This window comes from Phacochoerus africanus, chromosome 1, assembly GCF_016906955.1.
Source record: "Phacochoerus africanus isolate WHEZ1 chromosome 1, ROS_Pafr_v1, whole genome shotgun sequence".
Taxonomy (NCBI): Eukaryota; Metazoa; Chordata; class Mammalia; order Artiodactyla; family Suidae; genus Phacochoerus; species Phacochoerus africanus.
This window is the reverse complement of record NC_062544.1, coordinates 243,372,796-243,389,619: the sequence shown is the minus strand read 5'-3', so window position 1 is coordinate 243,389,619 and position 16,824 is coordinate 243,372,796. Positions and strand designations below refer to the sequence as shown.

General features: G+C 32.1%; 1 protein-coding gene across 1 annotated transcript in view; it reads left to right on the top strand.

Moving 5' to 3' along the window:
- LOC125111282 (uncharacterized) overlaps positions 1-13,521 on the top strand; it is a 75,101-nt gene extending 61,580 nt beyond the window's left edge. The window contains exons 2-3 of the mRNA XM_047753195.1: positions 3,678-3,742; positions 13,363-13,521. Of these exons, the coding sequence (XP_047609151.1) occupies positions 3,678-3,742; positions 13,363-13,521 (224 nt within the window). The remainder of the gene's footprint in view (positions 1-3,677; positions 3,743-13,362) is intronic.
- The last annotated feature ends 3,303 nt before the right edge of the window (positions 13,522-16,824 follow it).

Below are 16,824 nucleotides of genomic sequence, written 5' to 3'. Positions count from 1 at the left end.
CCATCAAATAACTTTTTGTGTATTTGCATGTGTGTGTATACATTCATATATGCATTTGTACTTTGTTTTACTTCTAGAATTATATGTTAACATGGAATAAATGAAACTATAAAGAGTGCCTTTTTATAAGCTCTGTCCCTTTATGTGTCCTTTTATCTATGTGATAGTAGCAGCATTGGAAGTCATTAGCTAAATATAGTAATTCATTAAGAGTAGAAAATGGTATAATCTAATTTAGTCATTCCTTCATTTAGTAACTGAAATATTGCAACAAGATAAATGTTCCTTCATTAACTATTTCTTTATTCAAAAGTAGTTCATATAGAAAGAAGAAAGAAACATTTTATTCTTTTCAGATTATTTACCAGTTTTTAAAATAGTGGTTTCCTAGTGTACTGCAGAAGTTATCAATAGGTATATTTTGTTATTATGAATGCATGGATTTAAGCATATTTGAAGTGTTTTAGTCCCCTACAGTTGTTAATTTTATGTATGAACAGATTATCTGTTTTTGACCAGTGGACGCCTATGCCAGTTGGTTCCCAAGTCTTTTTGACATGATGTGAGTAGACATTAATGACTTCCCTGATTTCTGATATAAGGACTATAAAAACCACTACTGAAGTAATTTTACAAAAAAATAAAATTAACCTAGATGTGGTTAAGCCACTGAATGTATTTACCAATTTAAAGAAAATTCAGGGAATGGGAGAATGTGTTCAATGATATCTCATGATAAGGAAAATCTAAAATGTGGGATAAAACAATCATGGCACAAATTTTTTAAGTAAATTTGATTTCATGTAATGGAAAAAAATAACCGACTAGTTAAAACAATGAGATAACTATTGCAGAATTGGTAGCATGCCTTTAAAAAATAAAAAAAATAACTGAACATTACTAGGTTCCGGTGAGGATGTTGAGGAATGGAAAAACAATACATTTTCCTAATGGGAATGTAAAACTTTGTAGCCAGTTTGACTGTTTCTTAAAAAAATAAGCCTTCTTTGTACAACCAAGTTATCACCATTTACTGTGAAGAAATGAAAGATCAGGTTTATATAAAAATCTGTACATGAAAATTCAAAAACTAGGGAATTCCATGTAATGGAATACTTTTCAGCAGTATAAAGGAACTGAGTGTTCAGTATGTGTATTGATACAGCAACAAAGATGAATTTCAGATGTATTATACTGTGTGAAAGAAAATATACTCAGAAGACTTCATATTGCATGATTTCATTCATTTGACAATACGAAAGACAAAACCATAAGGACAAACGTCAGATTAATGGTTGCAAGGGTTTGGAGTGGGGAAAGGATTCACCATAAATGATCACAAGGGAAATTTTGGTGGTGATGGAAATATTCTATAGCTTGGTTGTAGTGGTGGTTATATGGATATAGGAGTTTGTCAAAATTCCCAGAAATATACATTTTCAAAGTGTGACTTTTATTGTAAGTAAATTATACTTTGATAAATCTAAGTTAAAAAAAGATAATGGTGGAACCTATAGACTAAAAAGAAAAAAAAAAGAGGAATAAGACCTCTTTATAGAACTCATTTTATCTTGATTTTCTATTAAAATAAGTTGAGACCAAAGGAATATTAAACACCAACAGGATATTTAATGACATTAAGGAATCTGTACTATTTATAGTAATGATTTAAGATATTACAGTTAAAGAGTATATTAGACATAAATAGAAACATTTTTGCAGATGAAATGGTATGATTATAGAAATTTACTTCAAAGAAATCTTGCAGTGAGAGTAGGTAAACATGTATAGATGAAATGAGATTGGCTATTGGTCATTATTGAAGCAGAATGATTGTACATGATGGTTTATTGTACTGTTTTCTCTACATTTTAAAATATTTTTTGAGAATTTTGCATAATAAAAATTAAAGAATTATGGCTCACTTTTACAAACGTATGTTTAATGAATAGATTTTCATAGCGCTAAAAGAATATTCTACAATGAATACAAAACATTTTTCCTAGAAATTTAAGCAGAGTTTCATACTAAAAATCAATAATATGTATTACAGGCATTCAAATAAGAAAACCCACAGAATCTTTACCATAGATATTACACAGCAGATGCCAAATAACACATTTTCAATGGCATTTTTTTTAAACCACGAATAAAAAACTCCACTTTCTTAACTAGATGAAGAACCAAAACTCATGATGAGATACCAAAGCATTGTTTCTCCGAGTTTGGTCCATGACCTTACTGGCATCTGGGAGACTTGGAGTTAGTAGTTAAAAATAATGATCTGCCAAATCATGGACCCTGCCCTTTAACCTGCTGGAAATACTACAGAAATCCTCCCAGGGAGATCTTCATCTATGTTTCTAGCCTCATTTCTATCCTCCTCATTCCCCCAAATAATCTCCACTCCTACTCTCCACTCTGGCAACTGAGAACTGATTTAGTCATGGTTCAGTTACTTTACAGATGATATTTTAAAATAAATTTGTTTCTTGTCACATCTGATTAAAGACACCCTCATCCTAGCTCAGCCCAAATTGCATTTCCTTTGTGAAATCCTCCCAGACCTGCCCTACCAGCCTTGGCCTAACTTAACTGCTAAGCTATTATATAGCCTTCAACTTTAGAATTTAACAGAATATGTTCTGATTATTTGTATGTCTTTTCAACCATATTATGAGTTACCTTTGGTCAAGGAAAAAAGTGCATAGTTTTTATTTTTGCTTTTGCCTCCCTTGGCAATAAGTACACCAACATGTACAATAATGTAATCTACACTTTAAAGATAGAGGTTTACTAAAAATGAGTTGTTTTCATACTTTACCAATTGTAAATAAGGGCATTTAATAACACAGAAAGTATAGAGGCATGCTTTAACAATGTTTCTTTACTATGCTGTGAAAAGACTATATTATGAAAATGGAGGGAAAAGCAAAGGTGGTTATTTCATTGTTGGTTTGCAAACTGGCCCTGTACTCATGCAGGGTAGAGGGACTGAAGAAAGAGGTATATCACTCTAGTTGGTAGGTGGCAGGTTTACTAAGCCTTGTTATGTACAATGCTTGTCTTGGGTGACCACCAAATAAGTGGGTCTCTGCACTTGAAGGCTAGAATCTTAAAGTTTACATAGAGGCCTCAAATTAATTCAGTCCCGTATATAGTCCAGATGGATTCAATAGCACCGTACTCTCTCAAGGCTCTGTCCTTCACAACAGCTACCACTGTGAGGATGGTAGGCAGAGTGTACATTCTAAGGCCAGGGAAGGAGCTCAGGACCCTCCATCCCATTGCTCTGGTCCAGCATATGGGTCATCTGGTGATCACATACATCTTCTTAATTACTTCCCCAACATTCATCAGTTTTAAAAGTCAGCTATTAAAAATGGCTTTGTTCTAATATTCAATTATCTATTTCATTTACCATTGTTAAACACAAATTACATGTTTTAAAATTAATTTATAACCACCTTATGCTTTTTTATATTTACTTATTATTTAGTATTGTATATTAATATTTAGTATATACAAATAATTTTAAAATAGGTAATGCAACTTATTAAAGCTAATAAAATGAGTAATAGTAAAGATAATTAACATTAATGATTTAAATGGCTGATACATCTTTATATCAATTGAGAAGTTTATGTAAGTTTTTTTGTTTGTTTATTTGATTCCAGTTGTGTTGCTTGATACAACAACTGTGCTGGGAGAGCTAGGATGGAAAACATATCCATTAAATGGGGTAAGTTTAAATATCTTTTAAAATTGTCCACCTTTGTGGGATTTTAGGGTTTGTTATAATAGTTAAAGAAACAAGTGTGTTTTGGACTGTAATTAGTATGAATTTTAGCATACAACTTAAATCCCATAGAAGAGATTAAAATACAGTTAGAACTGGTAATCAATGGGAATAATAAATAAAAATTCCTTACTTTCTTCTAAATTAGTAATTGTTCTTTAATGTAGTGTTTGTACATAGTGGTATTAGACTAATTCCCAAATAAGGGTTTTCTTTAGCAATAAATTTATGTTTAAGACACTTTTCTGTGTAAATATTTGTTAGTATTGGTAATTTCAATAAGTATTTGTACATAAAATTTTGATTATCATAGCATAAGTGGATTTTACAGATACTGACAATTTGGTATTGATTAGAAAATTAGTCTGCTAAAGCAGTACGTATGTGTCTGGAACTTGGCAAAAAGATACATCATGATTAGGTTTTTGTTAGCTGAGTGTAGTTGCTTTTGAATGGCTTATGAGGATGTGTAATTCGCTAAGTGTATTTTTTCTGGTACAGACATTTTAAGTATAGTTATACTTGATCTTTTATATTTTTGATATATTTTTCATCATTTTCACAGTGTTTATCTACATTTTTTTTTTCAAGCTCAAATGAAAGAGTGCTTTGTGAAGCTTTTAACCTTGGTTTTGTCTGAAACCAAAAATCTTCGATAATGGAGGTGGTCAGCTGTTTTCAGATATAGGGGCTGGCTTTTCTTCCTTTTCTTAGAAGTTATGTTTTTATCATTCATCATGTTCTTCCTTGATATTATTTTACATTGCTTTTGCATCCGCAAATTTAAATCTGAAAGAAGTCTTAAAATTGTTTTATTATTTTGAGAATCATTTGAATAATGCTGTTTGAATTTGACCTTTACACCAGCAGTTATTCATAAAACATGTATTTTCAACCAAAAATTCTTGTGAAGAGTTCAGTTGTTCTGTCTTTAACAGGCTATTTGTTTCTTTAAATTTGTTTGATTATAGACTATGGCTTTATTTTTTCTGAAATTTTTATTTTATTCTAATAGAGCTCTTGAAAAGCCATTTCTGAGAATAGATCTTTTAAACTAAGATTGTGCTTTTACTTTCATTATCTTGTTTTCATTAGTATTTGTTGAGTATATTAAGTATGTTACATTTATGGCAGTTACTTTCAAGACATTAAGTGAAACTTCTTTTCTGGAATAAGCTTCTAAGGTATATACTATCTCCTTTTTTTAGTATACTAAGTAACTTAAAAGAATTTACAAATAACTAAGTAGTTTATAAACCCTGCTTTTTATTTTCTGAAAAAGAAAATGACAAAAAAATTTATCAATGGTTTCCCTGACCTTATGTAGCTGTAACCAAAGAATCATGTGAGGAACAGGAGTGGTGTCCCTGCTCTAGTGATTCTGTTTAGCTTGATCAGGCTACATTTCCTAAAGCAAACTTGTAACCATGAAACACAGGAACTTATGAAGTTACAATTAAACTTATTACTATCATTTTTGTGATTAATTTGTCATAGATTTTATGAAATGGGGAATTTTTCTACTTCTAGTTTTATTATAGAGAGTGGGCAAAAATGTCACAGAGTGATGCTCACCTCATAGATTTCTATTTGCCAGGTACTGCACTAGGAATTTCATACTTGGAGCACCCTTTGTGTCTCAGGGGAAACGAATCTGACTGGTATTTATGAGGATGCAGGTTCAATCCCTGGCCTTGCTCAGTGGGTTAAGGATCCGGCATTGCCATGAGATGTGGTGTAGGTGGCAGATGCAGCTCAGATCCCACACTGCAGTGGCTGTGGCCGGCAGCTACACCTCTAACTTGCCTCCTAGCCTGAAAACCTCCATATGCTGAGGTTGTGGCCTTAAAAAGACAAAAAAAAAAAAAGAATTTACTACTTTATTTTCACAATGATCCTATGACTTATGATTTGTGTCTTAGTTCTACTTCCCTGTTGGAAGAACCCAGTTTTAAAGAGGGTAATGAACAAAAATCACCAGGAAGTTACAGACCAAGTATAAGTGGTGGACTTCAATTCAAACTAAATTATTTCTGACTCTAAAGCCTATAAACTTAGGATGGAAACAAGAAGAGCATAAGAAGCTTCATGAAAAGCCAGTTACTTATGTTGCTGTTGGCATAATTAATTCTGATTTGTTTTTCTACCGTTGGTAAATATACTGCTAAATTGAGATGTCCGTTTTGGACACCAGCCAATAATGAGCAAGAGGAAAGAGATAAGAAGGGAAGGAGAATACAGTAGAAAATAAACATGATAGAATGACAGAATTAAGTAGAAAAGGAAAAGATGGTTAAAAATTCATTGAGCATTTACCATGTGCTAGGCCTTGTTTAGGGCACTTTACTCACATGTGTCCTGGAAATCATGTGTAAATTTTCTCTATGGAAAGATGTGAAAATTGAGACTCAGGTACATTAAATAACTTCTTCATGGTCACAGAGTGAGGAAGTAATGGAGCAAAAATTCTAAGTCAAACATATTCTGATCTTCACAGATATCTGTGGTTATTTCACAGTTAGGTGCTTTTATTTCTTTTAAGATTCTGCCATGTAAAGATAATGGACAGTGACCAATCCGAATAGACTATAGAGAGAAGAGTAACAAATGGAGTTAGGCATGAAAAGTAAATTGAATACTCAGTTACCTTGGAATTTCACTCATTGAATAGGCTATATTACTTTTAGGTTGTCTCCCAAATGGTAATGAATATATGGCAAGTGACAGCAATAGGAGTATTTAGAAATTGGCTAACATGGACGTATCTTATGACCGATAAGGATGAAGTTTCATGAATTAGATAAAACAAAGGGAAATCAAGGGAAACTATAAAATGATAGATGACATAAGTAAATTTTAAAGGAAACATACAATTAAATTTCTATTTTAATGCAGAGGATAGATTACAAGAATAGAGCTTTACTTAGTGCTATTTATACGTTAAAACAAGTAAGGAAATAATCGGTAAGGATGAAAAACTTTGAAAAAAATCTACTAAAAATGGCAAAAATGAAAATCATCAAGACATAATTTGTTAAGTAATTAAAATTTTATAGAAACTATAAATCAGTCTATTACATTTAAATTACCATTGGTATCTTTATATTAAAATTGTATGGGAGTTCCCATTGTGGCTCAGCGGTAACAAACTCGACTAGGAACCATGAGGTTCAATCCCTGGCCTTGCTCAGTGGGTTAACAATGAGGTGTTGCCATGAGCTTCTGTGCATGTTGCAGATGCAGCATGGATCTGGTGTTGATGTAGCTGTGGGATAGGCCGGCAGCTACAGTTCTGATTTGACCCCTAGCCTGGTAACTTCCATATGCCCTGGGTGTGGCCCTAAAAAAAAGACCCCAAAATTGTAGTTATATCTATTTGAAGTTGTTAAGGTTCTCAGGTTTTTTGAGCTTTACTAATTTAAATGGCATTTAAATTTGCTAATTTAAACTTGAATGGATGTTTTAAATAAAGTTGCCTTTTATCAGAAACACTACTTCACTTGGTTTTACAAATATATCATGGGTAGAAAAGACAACTAGATGGTATATTTGTCAATCTTAGGATATAAAGTATATTTGCTATTTCTCTGAATAAAATATTTCCTAGGAATAACTTTTAAATTGATAAAATTTTCTTTTTATAAAGAATTGGACAAAGGGGTATTTTTGAATTTATATATGACTTACATTATAACTCATGTAAAATATATGATTTTATAAATTACTTCATAGTGGTTTTATTTTTGTTGATTTCTTTGTTTTGTTTTGTTTTGTTTTTTACTTAAAATACCCTTACACCACTATCATGCTGATGTAGTTGCAAGAGTAAATGTGCCTGTAAACAAAACCATCACTGGTTATTTGAATATGAAGTAAGCACCTCTGGTTAGCAAATATGGAAAATAGATGAGTAGTCTCAAGCAAAAGACCTTTTATGCTTGCAAAAATGAAATGAAAAGTAGATGTATTTATTTTATTAAATGCTTGTCAACTCATTTTTGCCAGCATTGAAAATATACTTTCTATTTTTTAAAGTCATATCCAGAGTCAATTTAACAAACTTCTCTCTTATGTTCTCTATGCTAAGTACTCTGTTGCAGTTTAGAAATAATCCTACATATTTATATGGCCAAAGAGAGTATTTTCAAGTAGTTTTGAGTAATGTTTTGTTAAAGAAAAGTCAAGGGAGGGATAAATTCTGGTGGAGGCAAATTGATAGTAGGATGTGACACATTAGCTCTTATAAACATCAGTAGCAATGTGTGGGCTGGAAGAGAGGGTAATTAGCACCTTTAAGGAAAAGATAGTGGCTTGAGGAAAGGCACAGAATTCTTAGATATGTGCATTAAGTTTTAGGAATGTTAACAAGAATTTGTGTGGCTGAAGTGAAGGGAGGTGGGGGAAAATAAGGTTTTGATTATAGGCTAAGCCATATTGTAGAGGACCTAGAATTTCATTGTTTTAATTGATTTAGATAATGTATCCCTAAGCCTCAATAAGTAGAAGTAAAAGTAAATCTTCCTGGATTCAATTAAATAATCAAAAATTGTTGAAGCTTTATTTTCATTTAAGAGAGTAATGCAATCTCTTTGAAATGAAAGACACCTTGGAAAATTGTTTGGAAAGGATGTTAAAAATATAGATGTTATCATTGATATGGTGAGAACAGAGTGAAATTTGAATACTTATATTTGTGTAGAGGTTGGAGCTTCATTTTAGAAAAGAATGAATACATCAGAGCATTTGGGAACCAGCTGTTGTAATTCTCAACACTGCTCTCATGGTCTAATGTCAAGAATTTACATCTATCGTAATTCAAAACTCTTAAGAACTTTATCCTATAAGTGTCCCTTCCATCTTTTATCTGTCAGTGTACTATACTAATGTAATAAAATTTTGATGATCTGGTGGAGTAGCTAACAGAGTACCATATAATCAATGAAAGAATGTTTAATGAATAAATATTTTTGTATAGCTCTATAGAAGTTATGTGAATACTGTAGAAGTGTTTTCACAAATCTTAAGTATATAGGCATATGCCCTGGATTTTCTATTTATTTGTTAACTAATATTAACTAATAACTGGTTAATACTAAATCTTCCTCTGTGCAAAACCTGTTTCAGTTTTGCAAATCTCCTGGGAAGGAGGCAGTTAGTCTTTAAGGAATAATGCCATTTTAATGCTAATGAGAAAAAAGAAACATGAAAGACACTGTTCATGCAATAACTGTGCAAAATAAGCAATTAAAAAATCTGTTTATTTCCTGAGCTCTCATAATATGAAAATGTATGAAAGAAAATTATATAAATTTTCTTGACACATTTAACTCTCATGTTTACTCCTTTTTTTTGATACTTTTATTTATTCAATTTACTTTAAGCTAATATTTAACATTGTAGATAAAAGAGAATACAACAAGAGGGCCTATAAGGTAAATTTGACATTCAAGGAGATCCCGTTGTGTCACAGTGGAAATGAACCTGACTAGTATCCATGAGGATGTGGTTTGATCCCCTGCCTCATTCAGTGGGTCAAGGATCTGGCGTTGTGTGAGCAGTGGTGTAGGTGACCTGCGCAGCTCAGATCTGGCATTACTGTGGCTATGACATAAACTGGCAGCTGCAGCTCCAATTCGACCCCTAGCCTGGGAACTTCCATATGGCACAGGTGTAGCCCTTAGAAAAAGAAAGAAAAAAAATTGACATTGAAAATCGCTAATACTCATTATAGATCAGTCCCTATTCCATGACACACATCAGTAGGGGTTTGTTGTGTTGGAACAACCTGGCATAGTATTAACTCTGACTAATAAGAATTAACTCTGCTAACTAGAAAAAATGAAAGAAAAAAACTTTTCATAATATAAAAAAGGGATTTCATGATTAAAACCTTATATTGTTTCCTTTGAGCTTTAGTAGTTGCATTTGATACTTAAAATAGCCATGTGTTTTGTTTTAATGTTGATAGTGTAATTGAAAAGATAGGAGACTTCTTTGGGTATCCATCATGCTGGTTATTAAAGGTAACTGTACCTCAATAAAACCTGATAGTTAAAGCATAGTATGACACAATAATAATTCCATAAAATACTATTTAATTTATAACTAAAATTATATACACTTAATGCTGGTGGAAAGAACTTGATGTTTAAGCACTCCATCAACTCTTACCTGAAATATTTTCACCATTTAATTTAGTTTTATTGCTAGTACCATTTTTAGCAAGAAAATGAAAGATTTGTTTGTTTGCTCATTATCTTAATTTGGCTACTAATGTATGCATAGTAGATCAGATCTTTGTTAGTTATAAAGTTGTAGTGCATACAGGTATAAGCACTCCAACTTTCAAAATCGAACTTCCCTTTCAACAATGAAGTATGCTTTAGCAAAAAATTTAAGAGAAAACTGAATGTTAGTAGGAAAAAAAAAGTACTCTTGGATATTAAATGCATTTTATATTAACAATGACAATTAGAGATTGGAAAATTTTGTGTTTATCTCATGCCAAATATTGGTTTAAATATATATGTATTTTGCATATGTTGTTAACATAGATGATTATTAGGGTTTAAATAATGCAAGCTCATGTAAGATATGTGATCTTATCTGGTTATGAATAATGCATGATCATACAAGGTATGTGATCTTATGTGTTAACATTGTGAATTGGTGTTAGGAAATTTACCTTGAGATATGAAAGATGGAGATATGTTATTCATGTTAAATAAAAGCTATGAGTGAACCTTGCAATTCAGTTACTAATGATTATTATAATGAAAAACTAATGATTTTTTATAATAATAAAAGAGGCTTATATTACATTTAAACTGTGTAGAAAGGTACTTTAATCCATAACCAGAGCTCATCATTTCCTAATATCATTGTTCCAAAGCTGAAAAATTAAGGATAGAATGTGTTTATGAGAGAATGGAATACCTACTAAGAGTTAATTTATGTATTTTATGTAGTGAGAAGGAGTTTATCATGATAGCTGATTTTTGTGCTGTATTTTTGCTCATTTTGTAATGCAATGAAATTTTCCAAACTACATGGATGTGTTAGAATTTTGAAAATATAAGCTTTAGTGTTATTTCTGTTAAAAATGAGTGTGTCAGTTAATTGTTTTCAAAATTGATGTGTATATATTTTTTCTTCTGAGCAACTTTACAAACATATCTAATAGTTTTCTAAATATCCATCATATTAGCTTCAATCACAGGGTTTCACATTTGAAAGAAAATGGTTTTCACTTTTGGAAGTTTCTATTTTCATATCCTTGAACTCATGGATTCTTTCTTCAGTTATGCCCAGTCTACTAATGAGCTCTTCAAAAGCATTCTTTATTTCCATTACGTTGTTCTTGATCGCTAGCATTTCCTTTTGATTTATTCTTAGGATTTCTGTCGCTCTGCTTACAATATCCTTCTGTTTGTACATATTGTTATCCATTAAAGCTCTTAGCATATTACCCATGGTTTTAAATTCCTGGTCTGATAATTCCAACATTCCTGCCATATCCAACTCTGGTTCTGAAGCTTCTTCTCTTTAAACGGAGTGGGTTCCCCCCCACCCTGCCTTTATATATCTTGTACTTTTTTAATTGAAAGGTCGACATGATGCCTGGGTAAAAGGATCTGAGGTAAACAGGTCTTTACTAATATAGAGGGGTGGCAGAGGAAAAGCGTTTTAGTGCTGTAACTAGGTCTCAGTCTTTTGGTGACACTGTATCCCTGGACTGTGAACTTCACCAGAGCTTTGCCATTTTCTTTTCCCTCATTAAGTGGGACAGAATGGCTAGGGAGGGTTGAAGTAGGGCATCTCCCTCCCCCTATATGGAAAGTTAGAGCTTGCTGGAGCTCAGTATTTCCCTTTCCTCTAGTAGGTTATACTCTTAAAACCTCAGCAGAGGTACGGCTCTGGTAAAATACTTTCTCCTGAGGGCAGGCCTTGTTAAGAAGAACCAAATGCTCTGGCATCTGTCACAGTCATTCCTTTCCATTTTCAACTGTCATTGACATTATACAATTGGCTGAAACATTTGCTTAAAGAGTTTCACAAATTATGGTTTTACTTAATTTTCTCTACCTTCTGTTTTTAATGCAATGAACTGTCTGAATTTTTTACCTTCTTATCACTGCAGTTACTATTGGTAGCTGTTAGCTTTACTTTCAAGTCCATTTAATCTAAAAAATGAATCAACCTTTTATGCGTTTTATTATATGACATTACTGCTGTTATTCCTTATGAATCAATAAAGAGATTTCAGAGTTGTCTGTGCTATGCAAGTTGACTATGATATTCCCAGGAGCTTGTAGAAATTTTCTTCCACAAATCTTGGCTTCATAGGAGACCTAATGTAAATTTCTGCCCCCAGATATTGAAATTATTAATGTAATGGGTCTGCAGTAAGAACCGTTCTGAAGCATTTTACATATTTTTTGTTTAATCCTAATAATACTTATGTTAAGTAAATATTATTAGCACCATTTTGCAGATAAAAAAAGTGAGCCTGAGAAAAGTTGTATCACCTTCTGAAGTTTGCGGTGACATTTAGCTGGTATTAAAATCAGGGTCATCTCAATCCCAAAGCTAGGATTGTTAGCTGTGTAGTGTACCATGGATTGATTTTTAATTGTGATTGGTGCTGTGGAGGGTATAAAATAATCTTTAAGTTTACCAAAGTTCAGTTTTAATCTAGGTACAGTGTTATTACAGTGATATAGATTTTGTATCAGATATGTGGCTATTGAAAAGTGCTAAAAATAGATTAATTTTAGGTTAATTTGAAGACCAAAGGCAAAAGATATCCCAAAGTTAAGAATGATTATTAGTATAGTTTGGTTGGTGGTGTAAGAATATTTAGTACATGTTTAGATTGTCTTGATATTTTTTCTCTTATAAAATAACTAAAGACATATTCCTTCAATATATTTCTTCTGAGTCTATTATAATTTCATGCCTCATTTTTAATAACCATCTTTTTTTCATTTTTGTTATTGACTATAAGCTAAAGGTATAAAATATAGACTAGTTCAATTCAAAACAAACAAAAACCCCTTATTGAAATAAGTATATTAAAAACGTTGTAGAAATTAGATAACAAAATCAGACAAATGTTAGAACTTATTATTACACCCTTTTCTAAGTAAGTTGACCAAGGGGCTTGTTTAAGGATCTCCATTATGGTTAGCTCAAGGACTATTTCTCTAAACCAAAACTTTTTGAGACAAAGGTGAACACCTAATTGAAACACATCCAGTTAGTTGGCTAATCAGCTACCTGTCACCTTGCACATATGATTTCCACAAATGGCTAAATCAGTCATATTCCTTTTTAGGATTTCAGGATTTCCGTGGTCAGAGCCAAAGAGAAACTGCAGTTGGAAACTTCTGCCATAGAGATATACCAAAAGATTCATAGAAAAGTTGTAGAGCAGGGGCAGTGATAAACAAAAGTCATGTGCAATAAAACTTCTAAGAGAGTAGAAAATGAAAGAAAACAAAACAGTAGATGATGAGCAAGCAAAGAGTACTTCTGGAGTTGACCAGCTGTTAAATTTCCAGGTCCAGTTCTTCAACATTCTTAAAATAAAATCCCTTTGCCTGAGCTACCAAATTGTAAAGGCAGATTGTAAATCTGATGGTGATGACAATGATGATGATGATGATGACGTTTATGATGACAGAGGAAAAGATAGAAGGCACTATACTGAGTTCAACTAGGAAACATGGAAATACATGGAAGCTAAAATTCCTTGCAGAGGAAAACACAAGAATAGGAATCAGTTAGAACTATAGGCCTTCTTTTATCAACTTTTGCATGAATGAACTCCCTCCTCTGCATGTTGGCAATTGGGGAAACAGATGCATGAATGTGCATAGTTTATTAAAGTACTTTAAGTTTTTAAATATTTAATGCCTGAGCAACTATGAGGTGTGGCATTTTTCTCTGCAGCGTCTCAGAACATTTCTTCCTGAATTGTAACCTCTGCAATAAGTAATAAGTAAAAAAAATAGATTTCTGCCTTAATTTTTACTGAGTAAAAGAACATGTATTGGATAATGATGAAATTAATCCTGTTGTAAGGAAAAGAAATAAGAGAATAGTAGATAATAACAGTTTAGGAAATCAGATGTGGAAGTATTTACTGACATCTGTGAATATGTAATTAGCTTCATATTCTCTGGGCAGCTGAAAAATAAGTATGTATGTAATTCATTTTCCAGTATCTCCACTATTACTTCATGTATAGTCTTGAAGATATCTTCTCAGGAGCATATCTAATTTTTAAAAATATAGATTACTCTAAGCCAGTTACCCTTGTTTTACATCATACAGTCGTTTTTTAATTTTTTTTTTATTTACTTTTAAAACTTTAAAATCCACTCTCCTACTTCCCAGAGAAGTTTCCAGATCTCCTTTTATTTATTTATTTATCTTTTTAGGGCTGTACCTGTGGCATATGGAAGTCCCTGGTCTAGGGGTCAAATTGGAGCTGTAGCTGCTGGCCTATGCCATAGCCATAGCAACGCTAGATCTGAGCTGTGTCTGCAACCTACACCACAACAATGAGGGATCTTTAATCCACCGAGGAAGCAAGTGATCAAACCCATGTCCTCCTGGATACTAGTTGGGTTCATAAGCCACTGAGCTATGACAGAACTCCACCAGCTCTCCTTTTAAAATGAACTTTCATATTGTTTAAAGGAAGCTAAGATTCTGATTTTATCCAGTTAGTTCTTATTGTTTTAACTGGAGTCATTCAAAAAATATATATGTATATATAAACGATTTCATTTATAAATGTCTGAATCCAAAGCAAACACATACAAATGTTAAATTCTGTCATGAAATCATAAAGGATTATTAGTGAAATACTTAATAGCTAGATGGAATACAGTAGGCCAAATATTTTATAAATTTAATTGTTTGTCTTTTAAGTGATTAACTCACTTTTATGCCCCACAACCAATCACCAAGGCCTGTTTTAATTATCCACTTGCTCTTGGTCTTTGTCTTTCCCGTCCCCTTACCCTTTCAATTCATCCTTCATCTTGTTTCCAGAAGTGATCTAAACCAAAGATTTAATCATGTCCCTGTGCTACTTAACCCCTGCTTCCTTACCTATCATTTAACCTGGACCCACAGCTGCCTCTCCATTTTTATCTTCAGCCACTCCATCTTCCAACTTTTTCTAAAGAGATTTTTGCAGTTCCCTCCATGTAACTGGCTCTCTCTTGTCTCTGGATATCAGACAGTGCTCTTGAGTTTATCTGGAAAGTTTTCTTTTTAACCCCTACCTTTTTCTTTCTTTCTTTCTTTCTTTTTTTTTTTTTTTTTTTGAAGTCACAGAAGATGTTCTGTCCTTTCTGGGAAGATTTATACTGCCGAAGTTTGGATTAGGAAATTCTTTTTTGGGAGACACCAGGAATTCAGTGCATATCACAGTGTTTATCTTACAATATTAAATGTTTGTCTCTTACTAGATTATAAATTGTTGGAGGAATGGATTGAATGTGTCACTATATCTGAATTAGTGGCTGCATATGACAGATGTTCAGTAAAAGTTGACTGAATAGCTAAACAGATGTACAAGTAACAAATTACTTTACATATACATTGGTTAAAGATTGTATTTTGCAACTCTCATTGGAGCTGGAAGAGTTTGTTATTAACTTTGTGCAGAATCAGCTGTGACAAAAAGACTAAATTCTTATGAAAATTGAAACACCGTTCTTGTCTGGCATTTGTTCTGAGTATAGGTAGAAAAGTTTATACATTTAGTCTCCTTTTTGTATTTTAGACAGTCCATTCATTTTCTCATTATCAATTTTCACACTAAAATTGAAGCTGAAAGGTGGGTGGGAAAGATATTTACCTAGGAAATAAAAGGACTATAAAAGAGGTTATAAGCTATTTAAGCAACACCAATCAAGACGTAATGCACTTTCCAAGAATTAATGACCTATTTAGAACAGTTGATGATCTGAATCACATCTGGGAAATATTAGCCCCAGACGGTTATTAGTACTATACCTTGTTATTAAGATGAGAATAAAAAATAGAACATACGGATTTTTAATGGTTGATAAATGGACTGCAACTTTTAGAGAATTTATACTAACCAGTCAAGCTTTCAAAAAGCATAGGTCAGCATTAAATGTTAAATAGGTTTTATACTCTGTATTCCATGCAATTAGTATTTTGAACTAATGTACCATAGTAAGCAAAATAGGTTCTTAAAATGGCTTGACTTTGTTTTATTTTAGCCAAAAAACAAAAAACAAAGAGCAAAACCTGTTGTGCTCATAAATGCAATGCTTCACTTAGTCTTCATCTCTCCTATCCCCTATAATTAGATAGCAATATATAACGAAATGCATCAATGAAATTTAAAGTCTTTCAAATAAGAACATTAATCTAGGATTTAAAATATAAGTCTATATATATATAGTCTATATATATATATAGACACAAATATGTGTTTAGACACACATCCATACAGACCACATTTAGAGGTACAATTAAATCTATATTGCTGATTTAGGTAGCTCAATTTAATAATGTTATTCATTTAATCAAATTATCTGCTTAGCTTAAATGTAGTGCATTCTGATGCACACTAGAAAGATTTTTTCATGGGTCCTATTAAGAATTTATATACCCATATTATAAATCTTAACATAAGGAAATAGGTAGAGCAAATAGTTATTTTGATTATTTCTATCTATAAATACTATATTAATTGTTTGGATGACCATAAGTCCTGGTTTGCCTGGAACAGTCCTAGTTTACTTCTGTTATCCTAGATAATTATTAATTATGCTCCATTTATTTTTTTTATTTTTAAATTTTATTGTAGTGTGGTTGAAGCATAGTTGACCTTAACCACATTTATTTATTTATTTATTTATTTATTTATTTATTTATTTTATTTTTTTTATTTTCCCACTGTACAGCAAGGGGGTCAGGTTATCCTTACATGTATACATTACAATTACATTTTTCCCCCACCCTTTCTTCTG